This window comes from Staurois parvus, unplaced genomic scaffold (assembly GCF_062004578.1).
Source record: "Staurois parvus isolate SC_StPar_1 unplaced genomic scaffold, SC_StPar_1.0 ptg000054l, whole genome shotgun sequence".
NCBI classification, from domain to species: domain Eukaryota; kingdom Metazoa; phylum Chordata; class Amphibia; order Anura; family Ranidae; genus Staurois; species Staurois parvus.
The window spans coordinates 1,121,433-1,141,544 of NW_028317850.1; the positions used below are offsets into that span (position 1 = coordinate 1,121,433).

The window sequence follows — 20,112 nt, forward strand, 5'->3', positions numbered from 1 at the left end:
CAGTTAAAATAAGCTTTATTAGTTCTTATTATGAATGACCTTTCAAAGATTAAGGACCCCTTGCTTTCAGAGCTCAGAAAAGCAGACTATAGAATAGAACCATAGGCGGTAAGAAATATACTACAGATACCTTGGTGGCAATTTTGCCTTGTCTCCTAGCAGGACCATAGGCATGAGTAAAACAAAAAATGAGATTCTTACCCTGTTGCATTCCATCTAAAACTGCAAAGGGTCAAATGCTTATGTCTAGGGGTGCATGAATAAAGTGTAAGTACCTTATTCCTTGCTCCAGCAGGTTCCCTCCAGTGCTATGACCGGTCCCACAGCACCTCAGCTGTAAACTGTGACTGCCTGTAGTTGCGCTCCAGCCTCATTAGTGTACAAAACGGGAATAATATCCCTGTATTGTACGTGATGATGCCAAAGCCCTGCCTTCAACCAGAAGCTTCAAGCAGAGGTGGGGAGCTCCGGAGTTGGCCAGAGCAAGAAGTTGTGACACAGCCTGCACATTAACCCTTAGACTTAGGATTTAACCTTTACAGCCCAGGGTGCTCCTCTAAAATGGTTGCTTTTGTTTTTTTTCTTTTTTTTTTTTTTTAATTTCTGGAGTTGGACCTTAAAGTGTTTATGCTGGAGTTAACATTGAATTTATCTTGCGACATTGTGAAAACATAAGCGGTTGTGAATTATTATTGATATGCTCTTCATACATTTACTACTCAGTTTTCCTACTACAGCAGATTTTCTATACATCCCCAATTTTGTGTCAAATATTTTTATAGACAGTCATTGCAGTATGAAAGCTTTCCTACTTTTTCATTCTTAATACATCCTCACTGTAATGTCAATAGTCTGGGCTGGATTTTTTTTATCTCCCCTAGGCCTGAAACTTTGTGCCCACCAACAGCTGCTTTGAATACTGCAACACTGTTGATCAAATCTATGGAATATGCAATATAATATTTCTCTGATATGATTTGATTAACCTTAATGAGAGTTCTTTGACCAAGAGTGAAAGGTTTAACACAACAACCAAAATTTATTGGTGAATAGTAGGGAGGTCTAAACTAACATACCACAATCTATCTATTTAACAATAAGAAAAAGAGAAACAAAATGTATGATTCACCCAATGAATTAAAGCATATACTATTCATACCCTAAACCCACAAACCGCAAGACAGACAACACATACGACAATCATGTGTACATGTAAGTGCCAGAGAAATGTCCTGATATTTACCAATGGTGTAGCATGGGGGCCCCCAGGATCAGTGGATCTTCTCCTGTCTTCCCCCAAAACCTACCCTGATATACACCTATCTCCCATAGACTTGCATGGGGCCATCCTGATTGGTAGAACTATCCAATCCATCTTCCATATCTGACGCATCTCATCCAGGATTGGACAATTTCCCCATCCCATATCGCTTACATAACTCAGCCCCATCCCAGAGCCTCCCCTTTTAGTGATAAAATTACATATGCCAGGTCATGGCACCGAGGCGTCTGGATCCAGGCTTTCTCAGCAAAATTCCCTCCATTATTGAGAGTTTGGAGGGAACCTTAGGTCATAGCCTGGTAAGACTGCATTCCCCAGATAGCCATCACCATTGCATATCTAAAGAGAGGGTACTTTGAAGTGGCCCTCATACAACCAAAGAGATTTAAATGGCCTGGTCTAGATCATTATGTGGGCCCCATAAAGTCTGAGATAAGGTAATTTAGTGGTTGCCCCCTCTCACATAATAGAACATTTCCTGTGACATGCACATGTTTACACACCAAACATTCCTCCAATACAATACAAAGCTATCTCTACAACTTGATCACTTGTTCCAATGTCTATGTACAACCCACCGCTATCAAACCAAGCTCTGATATTTCCAGCTTTGTAACTTGGTTAACATATAGTTATAAAAATATCTATTTACAGTTGCTGATGAAGATTATACATAAACCCCTCATAAGTCAACACTGAGATGCTTATATCAGTAATAATGCTTAATGAGGACATGGCAGACCTCATCTCCACAAATATATTTGGTTTATGGTCTTCAATGATATGATCACTTCTGAATTAGACTTGCCTGAGCATTGGATTAAAAGATCTTGAACTGTTAATTGCAGTGCCTTTATCTGTTCTTGCTCACATTCTCCACCCCATGTGATTCAGGATAGCCAGCTGTGGAAGGTAGAATGTGCCCAATCCTGGTCTGCAGACATGTTGCTGTCTGCACTGATTGTAAACGGTCATTTCTACACTTCCAAGACCTGTGAAGAAAGCTCACAATACATGGAAAGAAAAGGCAAAGCTAAAAGCTTTTTGTTTGCAGAATTTCTTGTTGCTAAAATGCATAGTAATGTGTATTTGTAGTGCAGTGTCCTTTTAAAGTAATGTACATGATTTTTTTTTTTTTTTGTCATGCAGTGGGGCTGTGCCCGTACTGCTTGGGTTAACTGCTAGTTTGTGTCTGGGGGTGAGGAAAGTGGAGATTTACTTACGTAATACATTGATCCTCCGAACCCAAGACTGGTCCCTGCCGCTCTATTGCCCCACTACATGGGAAAAGGAGTTGTGCCTTAAAACACAATACCCTTATGTACTATAGCTGTACTAAGAAGAACATTAAAGTGTGAGGTGCTGTAACCCACACCATGCATTTAATTTCATTTTACTGAACTCCTTTTGCTGAAAGCAGACTATTGATGGATTACTGCAGGTTACTGCAATTCTTTCTCTACCTTATAAATCCCGTTCTAAATATTCAGAGATCTGTTGTATTTCCTTACTTTGTAGTGAAGCCTCTTACCTGTGCAAGTACGGGATCTGATGTATGGAGAGGTTACTTCAAAGGTAAAACCATCACTCTGCAACCAGGATCACCTTGCAATGAGTTCAAAGGATACTGTGATGTCTTCATGCGATGCCGATTGGTTGATGCTGATGGTCCTTTGGCACGATTGAAAAAGGCTATTTTCAACCCAGAACTATATGAAAATATTGCTGAATGGATTGTGGTATGTATGTCTACATGAAATAGCTTTTCTTGTTTTGCAAATATTTAGCCTCTACTCTCAAATCTATCTTATCTAGGATTGTTACCTGTTTTTTTTTTCTCCATCCCTGTTCTAAATGAGTTGTTAACCACTTGCCTACCCGGCACTTTTACCCCCTTTGTGCCCTGGCCAATTTTCAGCTTTCGGTGCTGTTGCACTTTGACCATTGCGCGGCCATGCAACATTGTACCATAATGACATTTTTATCATTTTTTTTCACACAAATAGTGCTTTCTTTTGGTGGTATAATCGCCACTGGGTTTTTTATTTTTTGCACTGAAAACAAAGAGCAAAATATTGGGAAAAAAAGTTTTTGTTTCTATTATAAAATTATGCAGACAGGTAATTTTTCTCCTTCAAACAAAAAAAAAAAAGAAAAAAGCCACCTAATTTGACATGTATATCCGTGTCATAGTAATATCTCCGTCTCACTTACAGTATAAATGTGGATTTATAAACCCAAGATACTAAATAGAAAAAATGGCAGTATGACAAGTGCAGCACTGCCTGCAAAAAGTGGTTAAATGAAAACCCATGCGGAGTAATGTAACTGCATAGATAATAGCTACAAAAATATTTTATTTGATCACATGGATCATAAAGAGGTTAGACATTGACACAGTGAACAAATCATAATAAAATCAAAAAATTAAACATTCGGCATCTTCAAATCTGGTTGTTTGTCGGCAACAAGGAATCCACATAAGGCAATGAAGTTCCCTAACCACATAATCCAAGAATTCCATATGGTTCCACATGGTATCTGGATAGGGAGATCATTCTTCAGAAATATTCTTTGGTAAACACCACAATAAATGGAATGACTTCCTATAATGGAAACCAAAGAGGGATAGTTGTAGTGGAAACATAAAAAATATATACACTGATCGTGTAAAACAGGATAACCATACTTGGTGGTAAACTAATAATTCCATTACCTTCTCATGAGCTTGACCATCATAAAAAATTTATTTCTCCTTCACTGCTGTGCCTGGATGAGGCAGCACTAATGTGCCTTGATGAGGCAGCACTGATGGGCCCTGAGAAGGTGGAACTGATAGGCAGCACAGATGGGCGTGGCACAGATCATCAGTGTGGGTGTCCTCTGTAACGTTTTTGTATTTACTTTGTGATCTGCTGTGTGATTGGACACAGCTGATCACGTAAAATTCTGCTGCGATTGGCCTTTTACCTAGTCATGTGATCGGCTGTGTCTGTAGGACACAGTGTTCACTGACAGCACCAGGTGCGCGCCACTGGGGGCACGTTCTGGGAGGATGTCATGATGCCTTCTCACAACTGGATAATCTCGCTGTAGCTATCATTTGGCGCTAGTGTGGTTGTAAAGTGGTTAATGAGCCACCATGCGTTGATGGTCACTGATAGGCAGCACTGATGGGCACTAATGAGGTGGAACTGATGGGCTTTGAGGTGGCATGGATAGGCTGCATTGATGGGCACTGCTGGGCACAGGTGGGTGGTACTACTGGGCACTGATCATCAGTGCCCTGATGATCATTGCTGATCTCTTCTGTGACAATTGCTGGTTATCGGCAGTACTTTCCTCATGCTGTGACAGCGTGAGGAAAGTGCAGCTGATAACCGGCAACTGTATTTATGCAGTGATCTGCTGTTTCATTAGACACTGCTGATCACGTCATAAAAGGTTGCTGTGATTGGTCTTTTACACAACACGTGGTCAGCTGTGTCCGCACCACTGGGGTGCGCATTCTGGGAGGATGTCCATGGACGCCCTCCCAGAACTAGACAACCGCTCTGTAGCCATCTTTTGGCTATAGTGCGGTTGGGATTAGGTTAATTTCTAAGAAACCTGAGTGACTGCAAAAAAAAAAACGAAGTGGTCCACACCATCATTTTTTTTGGTTCAACCCAGCAATCTGATGTTAGTACAGCGATCTCCCCGCTTAGCTATTGTGTTCTGACAGGGGCGCTACCCCCATACCTGAACACACCAATCAGATGGGCTGATCAGATGCTAGTTTTCCAGCATGCCTTTGTGACATAATCCAGCCGCTTGGCCAGCTTCTATCAGACAGGCGAGTACACACGTGCTGAATGTTGTCCCATAGCTCCAGCACTGATCTGTGTTCTGTCAAGAGGGTGGGGGGAGGAGCCCCTGCTGTAAGAATACAGTAGTGTGGTAGGGGTGAGCCTTGCATCCACATAGCTTGTGGGGATCCAGGTATCTGGTTTTTATTTATTTATTTTTTTTTTTTTTTTTGGTTCAATCCACTGTTTGAACAAAAGATAAAACTGTTTATGTATAACCTGCTTTACACAGAGGGGTGGAAAAGTGATTTTAATGATGTATATAACAGAACAAAAGTAGCAAATATAAGAAGGCAATTTTTAAAATTTTTACATGCGTTTAAAATTATTTTATAATTTTGCAAATGTAAAAGCCCTTGATTTTACTTACACAGCTGCCCTGCTGATTACTGTGCTGATTATAGTATTTATAGACCTTGGGTTATAGGCTGGTACTTCTATCCCTAGGTCTAAGGTAAATCAAAATGCCTCTTTTCATGTTTAGCAGATCCACTCCTAGCCTGAGAAACCCTTTTTATATCCAGTGTAAGGTTCAGCTTGCTAAGCATCGAACATCTGAGAGGGATGTATACTGCCGTTTTCTAACTAAAGGTTATGTGTCCCTAAGCTGCACTACAACAGTTGAACATCTATTACTTTGTTTCCTTCTACTGCCTTTGTAAATTTGTTCAATCCTGGAGGGGGTTGTGGACAGATTCTAAAAGTACATCTTTATTGCTTGAAGTATGTTGACATGATATAGGTGCCAAAATGCTCTTTTTAGGATGAAATTGAACATGGAACATTGACATGCTAATTGGTTAATGTGAAAAGGTTTTTTTCTTGTGATCCTAAAAACAATTGTAATTGTTGTAAGGTCACAAGTTGCCCTAGAGGGCATTCTTCTCAACTATTTGTGGTCTCGCCATTAGGGCCTGTGTTGATGGGCTCCGGACAAGTGTTGATGCATCATTTTGAGATGCATTTGACTTGCAGTTGACCTCAGTTTGACCTGCATTTCACCTACTTCAAGCAGATTTTGCATTTTTATGGGAATGCAAAACCTATCGTGCAATGTTATGTTCTGCACTTAGTGGATTTTAACCGCATTCCCTCCGCCCTGTAGCAGAAATACTGCTTCCGGGGCGGCAGGGGTGAGCAAAATTGTGTGTGTAAAATCATGCGTGCATGTATGTATGTATGTACTATATATATATATATATATATATATATATATATATATATATATATATATATATATATATATATATATATATATATATATATATATATACACTCATGATTTTGCATTTCTGCGTAGGGGCCGTGTGTGCCCTACCCGCACCGCCATTTGTGGCTGTCAATCACCGGGTCCCAGCCGGCGGTTACTCGCTGGCGCCCAGTGATTGCTGTGCATCTCCGACGATGGGCAGACCGGTTTGTAAACAAAACAGTTCTCCTCCGTCAGCTTGTGCACATTGCTTTGCATGGCTGTGCACAGCAGAGCCATGCAAAACAGTGTGCTTACAGTGAAGCACAAACACACAGCCCCTAGTAAGACAGCACACAGTTAACCCTTTGATCGCTCCAGATGTTAACCCCTTCCTGCCCAGTGTCATTAGTACACTGTTGGTGCTTTTTATTAGCAATGATCACTGTATAGGTGTCACTGGGGATGTCGGTGACACCAAGTCAGTTCCACCCAGTGTCAGAATACCCGCCGCAGTTCCTGCTATAAGTCGCTGATCGCTGCCATTACTAGTAAAAATAAAATCCCAGTATATAGACCGCCATTTGTAAATGCTATAACTTTCACGTAAACCAATTAATTTACACGTATTGGGATTTTTTTTTTGTAGCAAAGACATGTAGTAGAATACATTTTGGCCTAAATTTATGACTAAATTTGATTTTTAAAATTTTTTTTTACTGAACATGTTTAGTAGCAAAAAGTCAAAAATATTGTTTTTGTTCTTTTCTCAGAATTGTTGGTCTTTTTTTTTTATAGTGCAAAAAATAAATAAAAACCACACAGGTAATCAAATACCACCAAAAGAAAGTTCTATTCGTGGGAAAAAAAGGATGTCAATTTCATTTGGGTGCAGCGTTGCATGACCGCAGTTGTTAAAGTAACGTAGCGCCATAAAGCAAAAAATGGCCTCGTGCTCTGGAAACCGGGAAGGTCTGGATCTTATTATGACCTGTCCAACTGGGATATCTGTCTGTGTACCATTACTTTTTCTACTTCTAGGGTCCGCTTAGTACAATGTAGCGGTCCTCTATCTGTTCCTGCCTACTCTGTCCAATATAGCATTGATGTTTGGTCTTTTTGACCTGTATATTGCCTTTTCTTTTGTAATCATTTTACATTGCTATGTTCTATTTTTCTCTGGCCATTATGCCTTAACTGTAAAATGCCATAAATAAAGGAATTACAAAAAAAATGGCCTGGTCAGGAAGGGGGTGTAAATCCTCTGGAGGGCAAGTGGTTAAAATAAAAACAATGTGTAAACAAAACAAAATGCAAAATCTATCAATGTCAAAAAATTATCAGTAGATGCTGAGATATAGGCAGCTGAAATGATATACAAATGGACTTTTTCCCCTCTCGCCTTCAGTGCAAGCTACCCTATTGCTCAATTTGTGATGGGTGACCTCAGTGACCAGTAGGAAACCTTGGCAGGCAAGAGTGGGGCTAAAATTTTTTTATTTTATTTAATCACGTAATATTAGTATCCGTTTTCCTGGTCTACTGACTGTTTTGGTTTTCTTTTGCATTTTATTTCTTATCGGTTTGGTTTCAAATAGACAGGTTTGTGAAAAACTTGCTTTAATTAAATAAAAAATTAATAATGCCTTCTTTATATTTCATTAAACTGACAATTCTATAGGAGCTCTCCATACATGACCTTCTGTTGTTTTTTAGGCTCACTGGTGGGCTGTATTGTTAATGGGAATAGCACTGATAATGTTGATGGCTGGGTTTATCAAGATATGCAGTGTCCATACACCAAGTAGCAATCCCAAATTGCCGCCACCCAAACCTCTTCCAGGTATGTGCAATGGATTTTATTTTAATGGTTTATGTACTTTAGTTTTACTTCTTTGTTAGATAGAATTCTTTATCTTGGGTTTCAGCCTGAATTTGTGATTATTCTGTTTCCAGCTGAATAATTGGTATAGGGTGTGTATAGTATATACAAGCTCCCGTGGACAGTAGCCTTTAAAGTGCTATTCATTTTGAGTACAGGTATTTTAAACATTGAACCTATCGGGAGTGCTGGTTTTTGCTTTAAGCAAGCTGATAGCAGGCTTTTGTAGACTTCAGAATTACTCGAAGATTGTTGAAAGACTTCTGAACCCTGTTACTAGCTTGTTTAATCTCTTCACGCCGGCCGAACACAAATGTGTGGCCTCCCGGCGTCTGGGCCTAGACGCCGAGCAGCCGCACATTTGCGTCCTATTAATAAAGGACATATGTGCCGACGGCGGTCACATGACCCTAAACCCCGCCCCACCTCCTGGCTTCGGAAACTCTTAAAGGGCCAGGAGGCGCCGGAGTGAAGAGGTTAAAGTGACAGGCAACAAGGTTATTGAATTTAGAGACTCGACCAGTGGGTTGTTAGTGCTTGTTCTTCATACCAACCTTTTTTTTTATTATATAACTAGTTTAGTGATGTTTACCTTCTTCTTTTTTTTTTTTTTTTTTTTTCTTCTAATCTGCTATATCTAGTCCTAATGAGTGCTTTTTCTAAGATTTAATTAGTCTGTTTTTCCACTTGGTGTTGGGCCATTAAGAGTATATGTGAATACACTCCAATCATTATAGGAGTATTCACATAAACAGCTAGATCTGAGGATTTGAAAAAGAGGTAGTTCAAACTGCAATATAAATTTATTGATAGTTACATCATATATACAAATTATTTACAAAACAATGTACACTAGAAGTACACTGGGTTATGTGATAGTTACAAATTAAACCCAAACCATATTTACAATGCCATTTACGGTACAAGTATGAAGTTTTATCTTTCAGGTTCAGGCGTGGTGATACTGAATGCTTCTGTGTCCCAGCACAGAGAGCGAACAGCTTGTTACCCATGCATTATATTCCCCTCTCCTTTCTGTACAGTGGCTGACACAATGCACCCTAAATGGTCACTATACCTAACAAATGTATATTTGGCGCAGCCTGATTGGAGGATTCAAAAAAGCCTTCTGTTTACAACCTACAGTCATGGCCAAAAATATTTACACCCTTTGCATTTCTGTCAGATAATGCACCACTTCGCCCAGAATATTGTTAGTTACAAATGTTTAGGCATTCTTGTGTTTATTTCTTTTGTTCGTATTGATATAACACAAAAAGGTAGAGAAACAAAAAGCCAAATCTGACACATTCCATGCAAAACCCCAAAAATGGACTGGGCAAAATTATTGGCACCTTCTCAAAATTGTAAGAAATAATTGCATTCCAAGTTTGTGATGCTCCTGTAATTTGTAATTAAACTCACCTGTATCAATTAACAGGTGGTGGCAATATAAAAAATCGCACCGGCAACCTGTGAAAATGCTGAGACACACAACAGAAAGGTTGTGTCAATTTTTCATCTGAGGATTTCTCAAATCGGAGGATTTGAGAACAAAAATTGTGGCATAGCATGGACAATCTCAAGGTTATAAGTCCATCTCCAGGTGTCCACTGTGTGCAGCATTGTCAAGGAGTGTACAGCCCATGGCACTGTAGCTAATCTCCCTGGGCATGGACAAAAGAAAAACTGATCAAAGATTTTCTCCACTTTTGTGTCATACCAATACAAACAAACGAAATAAACAAGAGAATGCTGAAGCATTTTGTAATTGCAACAGTTTTTTGAGCGGAGTGGTGCATTATCTGACAGATATGCAGGGGTGCCAATATTTTTTACCATGACTATGTGAGATGTGGTAAGGAAAGACAATGTAAGTAGAAACTATTTACAGTAACAGCAGGGAAGCGAAGACTGGTTTGATGCTAAAATACACTCAGTGGTCTAAATATATTTCTATCTAACTAAAATATATTTCTAATTACAATATTATTTACCTCTGTTAAAACAAAGAGGTTTATATCTGTGTTTGATCTCAGTATGACCACTCCGAGCAATTCCAAAGTACAGAGCAACTCAGATTGACTCTGTGCACACTTTATCCAGTGCTGTTTACACAGCGCTGGGTAAATAACCACCCACCTCCTAGCAGTTTTAAAGACGTGAGGCGGTAGTTAAAGTGTTACTAAACCCACAACCGTTAAATCAGTCTGTATATGCAGTAAAGCAAGCTTGATATACTCACTGTGAGACCTAAGGGGTTAATCCTGTGCATTGTGTAAAAAGGCTGTATGATAGACTTCACTGATCCTCCCCTCCTTCCAGTGCCCTCCTCTTATCTCTTGATAAGACATATCTGTGTTAGGACACTCTGTACATGCTCAGTGTAGTTTGTATTGCTAGAGAGGGTTTTTTTTTTTTTTTGTTTTTTGATTTTTTTTTTTTTTGCTTGGGATGGTGCATGTGATCAGTACAGGGCCAATCAGCACTGTCCAGACAGAGGTCAGGGGCTCTGCATCCTGCTAGAGAAGAAAGAAAACACGACCTACAAGCTTTAACATGTGCTCTGCTGAACACTAATAGAAGTCACAAGACTGCTCTAACTGCTGATAAGAAAAGGTATTTAGCAGTTTATATTTAGTAAATTAATTGCACGTTCCATGTTCTGTGTACTGTGGGAGACCAGATGGAGTGAATGCAGGGTCCTGGCTTTAGTAATACTTTAAAGTGACTTTCAAAATATTAAGTGTGTTATTCAAACACACACATTCTCTCTCCACCTCTGTGGAGGCTCCCTTTCCTAAGCACTGAACACTGGATTTGTACGAAGTTCTGTTATTTAGGGTGTGCTAGACTGTTTAGGAGAAGTTTAAATAAAATGAAAACAAGAAATCTTAACATTAAAGTGCTTGCTTGTCTCAAGGTTTTAGAACTATAGCAACATTTCGAAGTATGTCAATACCTGTAGTTGAGAATGTGTCTATTTGCTGATATCACCTTCAGGCCCGTCTTATCCGTCTTATTCACATATTCTTTTTGTATCATCTACCTATCAGATCCAAGTGTGTGTTCTGTAATTTTATAATATCCTTTTTGGACCCGTTCACACCAGAACACCTTGTGGGAACTGTGCATTTCCATGCATATTCACCGCATGTGAACTCGCTGCCCTTGTTAGATGCGTGTGGGTCACATTAATTGTTTTAGCACCCCAAACGCTGCACATTTGTGGGCACCAAACCACATGGTACCACAGCACCATTCAGTTGGACGTGGTGCAATTTTTAAAAGTTGAACCTTCCATACTTTTTGCGTGTTCCGCACGTTTTGTGACCCATTGAAATGAATGGGCTGGTAAAAACACATGCTTTCTGGTGTGAAGCAGCTCTTAATGGAAAAGACTGTGTTATTTTCATTTGCAATATACAGATAGGTATGTATGCTGCATAGTAAATCTTCTTGTTTTGCTGCAGGCACATTGAAGAGGAGACGACCACCACAAACAACTCAACAACCTCCACGCCAGAGACCACGAGAAAGTTACCAGATGGGACACATGAGACGTTAACTGCAGCTTTTTATTTTGCCTTTGGTTCTTCCTAGTGCCTACCATGGGAAAGATTCACTCCAAAGAAATACCTACAGACAGTCACTATTTCCCCTTGTTAGCAACCAAGAATTGGATCTGGACACGAGGAGGAAAATGAGACCGTACCATTGTACAAGCTGGAGGGGGAGCTGTAACTTTTTAACACTCTTTAATAACAAGCTCCTGATGATGGGAAAAATAACCAGAATTTTAAAAAATAGGTTTTTTTTTTTTTAACTTCTCTGAAGGCATAAAATATTAGAATATCATTTATTTCTTTTTATGCCCCCTTCATTATTTACACTTTGTTTCCTTCCAGCAAAACTTTTATTAATCGCTGAACAACAAAATCTATTTTTTTCTTTTTCGTAATATAAAACTGCCAACCAAGGCTAGGAAGACAGAGACCACCTCAGCATTGGAGAACATCTCTTGCCAATGTACATACTTTGTTATATGCAGACGTGTATTTCTAATGTACAAGCATATGTCTATGTGCAATTGTAAAAACAAATTGCAATATGGATACGTTACTTTGTATTATAATTTTTTCCACTGTTAATGAAGACATTACTGTTTAAGTGACATACTCAGGATAACAAAGGATTTGATGTGTATAAAGGCGACTGACTATATATATATAAATATTTTTTTTTTTTTCCATTTTGTTTAACAAGTTGAGAGCGGAAAATCTGCATTTTCCTTGCTAGGCTTCTTAAGATCAGAGTTGGTTAGAGTGCTCATGTCATGTTTTTCATTCCTACAACGAGCATCTCTCTCAGACTTGAATGTTCCGCTGGCTAACTACAAATGTATGAAACCTAAAACCACTCTGGACGTCAAGATTCCTCTTTTGTGGGTTTCATGTTTTTACTTCATGTTTTTATTCAGCTCATATATTCCCAAGCAACTGGAAGGTTTAGGTGTATATGTTGATAAAAAAAAAACCTATTCTATGAATGTTAGCCACCAAGAAGTTTCTTTACACTTGCTTCTTTGACCTAATGTGATAGAGAAGATAATGCACAGCATAATGAGATCTTGATTATCCTGCCATTACTTTGAGTGATAAAAGTAGACCTCTGCCATGAAGATGGTCAGTGAATGACCAATGAGCAACAGACTTCTAAAGGTAACTTTGTCTTGAATGATGCATTAATACATTGCTCCTCGATGGGTTAGACAATTTGGTTACCAAGCTCTGTCATAAGTAAGGATATTTTATAAAGGAGATCTTTATAATTTGTTCATGCATCCTGTGCTGTGCATGTAAATATATGGGTATTACCAAAAGCCTTTGATTTCTTTCTGAATACTTCCAATGACATCTTTTTTTTTTTTTCTTTTTTCATTGGCAAAAAAAAAAAAAATTGCGCAGCATTTGTGTACCTCTGGATTCTATTCCTTAATTTATATTTTGTCTTTAAATGCTTGTATTGTCAGGGAGACTTGCATAGCATCCTTTTTTGACATGCATAGTCTTTGCTGAATTAACAAAAAAAAAGTTTACACATCCATTTCTTTCATGACATGCCAGCAAGGTATAAAAACAAAAACAAAAAAAAAGACACACAAATCTCTTCCTTGTAAAATTGTACAGTGTGTGGTGTTTTTTTTTTCAAAATAGAAAACACATCTTTTTGTACAAGGCTTTAGAAACCAATTTTGTAAATGAAACCCCAGTCTAGTAGATAGGAGACTATAAAGAATTCTGAAATCCTTAAAAGACAAAAGGAAAAAAAAAAAACTTCTAGTGTAGTTTATCAAATCATTTGAATGCATTTGTTCTTGGAATGAGGCAAGTGGATAAAGGGTGTTGATTTTGGAAATGGTGGGTTTTTTTGTAGCTTTGTCAATGTGATAATCCCTCAACTGTGTACCTTCCCTCCGCCCCATCCCATGCTTTTTTTTTTCTGTGGTAAGGTTTGCTAAAGAATTCCTTTTTTTTTTTTCTTTTTTTTTTTCTTTTCATTTTAAACTGTAATGTTTGATGAACAGAGAAATGCACTGAACCTCTCCACAGCTAGTGAAGATGATGTAAGTGAAGCAGAAGAGCTACAAAATTTAATCTAATACTACTGTCAATTTAATGTCCACTGTGTTTTATACAGTATTTTTTGTTCACTTTTGAAATTTTTACTAAAAAAATTGCAAAAAATAAAAAGTATTGTGCAAAGACATATAAAGATTTCTTTTCTTTTTCTTTTTTTTCTTGAAACTTAAATAGACTTGATTGAAAAAAAAAATGTTCTTTTTATAGTTTTGTTATTTTCCTATCATGAGAACTTGATTATGGTGATCTCTGATGATGATTGTACAACCCCAATTCAAACAAAGTTGGGATTCTGTGCAAAATCTACATAAAAACATATATTATTTGCAAATCTCATAAATCCATATTTTATTCACAATGAACAATAGAAAACATCAAATGATTAAACTGAGAAAATGAACCATTTGGGAAAAAAAGAAAAAAGGGAGTTTTGAAATTGAAGGCTGCAACAAAACATTGGGCTAGGGTCAGGTATACCACAGAGTAGCACACCCTCTTTTAACAGTCTGGGAACTGAGGAGACGAGTTACAGGAGTTTAGGCAGATGTCATGCTATTCTTGCCTGATATAGGATTCTACGTGCTCAACAGTCCAGGTCATCTTTTGTTGTAATTTGTCATTTCAAGATGCGCCAAATATTTTTCAGTTGGTGAAAAGTCTAAACTGCAGGTAAGCCAGTTAAGCACCCGGACTCTTCTAGCCATGCTGTTGTCATAGATGCAGTTTAGCATTGTTCTAATAAAATATGCAAGCCCTTCCCTGAAAAAGACATTGACTGGATGGAACCATATGCTGCTTTAAAACCTGGATATATCTTTTGCATTTTTAGATGTGCAATCTGCTTGTTCCATATGCACAAATGCACTCTGATACTATCAGAGGTGCAGGTTTTTGAACTGAGCACTGATAACAAGCAAGGGATTTCCCTTTCGTCTTGCGTCTAGAGGACGCAACACCTATGGATGACAAGAAAGTGTTAAATTTCGAATTATTCTGACAGAACAGTTTTCCACTTTGTAACAGACATTTTAAATGAGCTTTGGCCCATAGAAGATGGCGGCATTTCTGGATCATGTTCGGATATGGCTTCTTTGTATGATTGAGCTTTAACTTGCACTTTTGGATGGTGCAGTGAACGATTTTTACAGGCAGTGATTTTTGGAAGTATTCCTGAGCCCATGCAGTGATGTTCAATCACAGAATCCTGCCCGTTTTTAATGCAGTGCTGTCTGGGGACCTGAAGATCACAGGCATCCAGTATTGCATTTTGGTCTTGTCCCTTGTGCACAGAGATTTCTCCAGATTCGCTGAAGCTTTTCATATTATGTACTGCAGATGATGACATATTTAAAGTCTTTGCAATTTTACATTGAGGAATATTTTTAAGTTATTTAACATTTTTAGACCATTTTTCACAGATTGTTGAACTCTTCTTTACTTCTGAAACACTCTGACTCTTTAGGATGTTTTTTATACCTAATCATGTTACTGGCGTTTTGAAAAATGTTCTTCCAGCACTTCCTTAGTAGTACCGCTTAATTTGACATCTTTTAGTTGCCCTGTCTCAACTTCTTTGAGATCGGTTGCTGTTATCAATTTCAAAATGACCTTATTTTTTTATTTGTTAAATGGTACATTTCTCAGTTTAAATATTTGCTTTCTATTGTGACTTGGGTTTATGAGATCTGAAAATTATTGCATTTTTTTTATGTAGATTTTCACATTGTCCAAACTTTTTAGAATTAGGGTTGTACATCCAAGCAAGTTAAGTGACCTCTAGTTCCAAGTGTAGATGTAGATATGATTTTCAACAAAAGTTATTAAGTTGTGGTGGATGAAGGGGTCAAGCCAAGTAAACAAACATTCAATTTTCCATGCATTTTCCTTGTTGGCATCTTTTTAAAATAGAAAAACCCCTTTCCATTGTATTTTTTTAAAGTGAAAAATGAACTTCGCAGGAATTATATGAAATGCCATCTTCAAGTGGGGCAGCTAGACATTTAATATTGTCGGAAATGGGTTAATCGTAGAGCCTCTTCATTCAAGGTTCAGTTTGCCTATGCAGTTGTAATTAAATTTTTGTTTATGCAGTAGTTTATCACCTAAAGTTATGATGCAGTCCATAAATAGTGACAAGGCAGAGATTCCCACCACCCTTGCCCCCCTTCCCTGTATTGCAAGGGTAAATCCTCCTGTTTTGCCAATGGTTAAAGGAATGAACAGAAGCAGTTGCCTTCTTGAAGTCCTCATGTATAATGTGGGCGCCTGGTCTCTTAGTGTCCAGAATGATGTTGAGGAGGCTGCGACTATAAAGGAGCAGTGGGACCAGGTGTTGAGCAATTATCCCTTGGTAGGGGAAGGGTCTTACTACCTTGTCAATTTTTTTAGAGCTAACTGGAGTCCAGTGAGAGAGGGATTTTTTTCTGTTCATCCCATCCTGAGGTCAACACAGCTCTGCCCCACTATACACACCCGTGTAGTGTGGCAGAGAGGGATCTGATCTTTCTCTGCTGCTGTCTCACTTTCACTAACTTTACTAACAGGTCCCTTCCCTATCCTTTTACTAAACATTGAAAGTTAAATTGGCACACTGATGCGGTCATCCATCTGTAACACTGTTCTATGGGCATGGCTCTATGCATTACAGCACACTTAACTGGCTCCCTGTGATGCTTTGTCATTCCCCCCTCTATGTTTAGACAGTATAGAGAGTACTGCAGAATGGAATGAGCTGATACCAAGTTAACTTCAAGTACTTTTGAACTACTTACCGTTTGAAAGAAAAAAATAGTGTTACAAAGCTGCATTGACTTGTGTCTTTTATGTTTACATGGAGTTCGTGTTTAATTGGTGTGCTTCAGCACATACTGGTTAAAGAAAGGGATGTGATAATGTTTATGGCACTGAATTTACCTGCTGATAAAATTGGGTAATACAGACATAAATAAAATGGCAAAAAAACTTTGCTTTTCTGGGTTCAAATGACCAGAATTCTGGGTAAACCGATGATACAAGCACAGTCCTGTGATTGATTGGCTAGAGTGGAGGAAAAAAAAAATTTAAAAAAAGTTACAATTTTAATTAAAACCTTTATAAGCAACTGTATCTAGTTCTAATTATAATATAATTGTAGAGCTGTCAATCTTGGGTAACTCTTAAGTTAATCTGTAAAGACTTTTAAAGAATAGTCTTTGGACATTTATGGGTGTTGTCGGTTTTCGGCATTTCATCGGCACTTGCACTTTTAAGGGCTCCTTCACATGGGGACATGGATCTCTACACCTGTGCAGAGGGATGTGTTTAACCTGCTGGGAGACACAGTTGCTTTATACAACAAATCTGTTAAAATCCGAGAGGCTAATGGCTGCACTGATCTTCACACAGATCATTTGGGTGTACATCCTTCAAGGACTGATGCATGGCTCTGAAAGCAAATGGCATTCTCAGACTTGCATCAGTCCTGCATAGATGTGCACAATGATTCCTGCAGTCATCAGTCTTTAATTTACCCAACAGACTGGAAGAGCAGGGCCATGTCAGCATCTCAAATGGGTAACCACAATCCTCTTCATGGATGTATAGATCTGTGTGAACGAGTCCTACAACTTGACATGTTTGGTATCTATTTACTTGATGCAACACCATTTTATAATTTATCAAAAATCAGGATTTTCTGTGCACTAAATTCATTTTAGTATATTTTTTCCTGAAAATCTAGGTTATTACAATACAGTATAGAACATTGCATTTTTTTTGGGTCACACAATATTTGTGCAACTGCAACAATTTTATTCTACAGGTTTTCTGCTTTCTGAAAGTATAATTTTAACAAGTGCAAAAAAATTGAGAAACTGTCCTGGATGTAGAGGGGTTAATTTAGCACTATGTCTAGGCTCATTAAAACCTTATGAGCTGGAAGGCTTTGCCTGTTTTCCACCTGATGGTGAGCTAGATAAAGCTATCCATATGTATTTCAGTGTACTGGTGGTATCACTGTGTATACTCATCGATTAAATATGTAGTATATGTTCAACTCCTATTTGCTTCTGTTCCAGATTAAACCTTTGGTTATGTTAGGTGTAGAGGCAGAAGCCATACCTGTTACTAGGGTTGGTAGCCAGAGACCGATATAGTGATTCCTATGATATGTGATAATTGATTGGCAGCATAGACCTTACATTTGAATTGTTGGGTTTTTCTTAGATGAATACACCAACTCTGACCTCATGCTTCTGCAGTATGCTATGTGACTATGTATTTAAAAATTTGACGTTTTATTTTTTGATCATAAATGTGCATATGGAATAGACCTAGGAACAGGACATCTAGTTGCTAAGGTTCAGCTAGGGTTTCTCTTGGCTGCAAATCAGGCCCTATTAATGAATGTTGCTATCTGTGACTCTGTATTTGTGTTCTTTTTAATGGTTTGATTTGTGGCATAGGCCTCCTTTGTATACGTGGCTTGATGAATTGGGGTTTTCTTATATGAAATCATTTTAACACAAATGTCATGCATTCTGCAATGTTTTTCACTGTAGAAAGGTACCTAGACCACATATATGGTACAGTATATGGTTTAAGTATAAGTCCGGGCTGCTTAGGTCTGACTATAGTGTATCTTTATGTTGAGGCTTTGGCCTTGTATATAATATGCATGACCTATAATTTGCCATCTTTGTCCCATTGTGGAGATTTCCCTTCGCTTTCTGTCCCATAGCCAAACAGGAAGTGGGAGGAAACCCCTGCAAATTAGGGGAATCTCTTGGGGACCCCCAGGTCACCATAAGTAGTATCCCTATTGGAAGATTTCCCCCTATTACTTTTCTGGGGATAAGCCAATATTTGGGATTTTCTTTTACTTTTTCTTTCAATGGTAATGATGAACTGGGCAAATAGAGAGGGTGAAACTCCCTAACGTGGACACACAATAGAACCTGACAGGTGTTCTAATCTACCTCCACTCTATCCAAATCTAAGTAAAAGTTTTGCCTTTAGTTATACTTTAGCATTATGCAATAGTTTACATTCATAACATTGGAGTCAGTTCCTGATACATGTATCATTTTCATTATATTCAGGTTGTATTTGTTCTTGAAAATATACATGGATGGCCCAGGGGTTCTGGCTGCTGAGGTTTCATTCAGCTGAGAAGCAAATCCCTGAGCCATGTTCCCCTCACAGCTCATTGTCTGTGCAGGTAATGCCTTTCAGCAAAAACCGACAGTCATCTGAAGAACTGTAAATACATACTCTAAATGCAATAGCAGTGTGTTTTAAAGGCCCGTGCTACTGCCAATATGAGCCTTACATTGGCAGAGAAAGGGTTAAAGTACATCTCAGGGCAAAAATTCTATATTAAATGACAGTAATTTCAAATAAGTTTGTCTTTTTAAATACTGCGGGTTTTTTGTCATTTGTACACATTTTGCATTTTAAGATTCCGTGCACAGTTCTGAAATTGGTGGTTAATATATACAAGTGCTAATTAAATAAGCCTACAGAGAAATATTGGTGTGTTGGTGACATATTGCTATTTGTCTTTGTCATCCAATCTTCTTCTTTTGCCCTGTGTACATTATTGTACTGTACTGCTGCCCAAAGTTGTTATCCTTTAAATTAAACATGTACTAATATGTAGGTTGTCATGGCTGACCACATTCTGACTAGTTTAGTTGCTTGGCTTGTCTATTAACTAGTTGCCGATCGCAGATAGCCGAATGACGGCTGCACTGCGGCCGGCCAGTTCTGAGTGGACGTCATATGACGTCCCCCCAGAACGCGCTCTCCTGCGCGCCCCAGGGGGCGCGCACCCGGCGATCTCCGTGATCGCTGTGTCCTACGGACACAGCTGATCATGTGATGTGGTAAAAGGCCAATCACAGCGGCCTTTTACCACGTGATCAGCGATGTCCAATGACACGCTGATCACAGGGAAATGCAAGTGCCGGTTCTCGGCTGCACTTTCCTCACGCTGTCAGATCGTGAGGAAAGTACTGCCGAGAACCGGCAGTTGTCAGAGCGGGGATCGTCACCGATCATCAGGTGATCGGTGCCCAGCAGTGCCACCCGCAAGTTCCGCCCAGCAGTGCGCCCACTAGCTCCGCCCACCTGTGCCCAGCAGATCACCCACCTGTGCCCAGCAGTGCACCCACCTGTGCCACTCTGCAGTGTCACACACCTGTGCCCAGAAGTGCCACCTACCTGTGCCCAGCAGTGCCACCCACCTGTGCCCACCCACCTGTGCCCACCCACCAGTGCTGCCCACCAGT

At 39.0% G+C, this 20,112-nt stretch overlaps 1 protein-coding gene across 1 annotated transcript in view; it reads left to right on the top strand.

The window, feature by feature from the left end:
- ADAM10 (ADAM metallopeptidase domain 10) overlaps positions 1-13,976 on the top strand; it is a 233,465-nt gene extending 219,489 nt beyond the window's left edge. The window contains exons 14-16 of the mRNA XM_089667687.1: positions 2,801-3,021; positions 8,036-8,162; positions 11,675-13,976. Of these exons, the coding sequence (XP_089523813.1) occupies positions 2,801-3,021; positions 8,036-8,162; positions 11,675-11,769 (443 nt within the window). The 3' untranslated portion in view covers positions 11,770-13,976. The remainder of the gene's footprint in view (positions 1-2,800; positions 3,022-8,035; positions 8,163-11,674) is intronic.
- Positions 13,977-20,112: the final 6,136 nt, after the last annotated feature.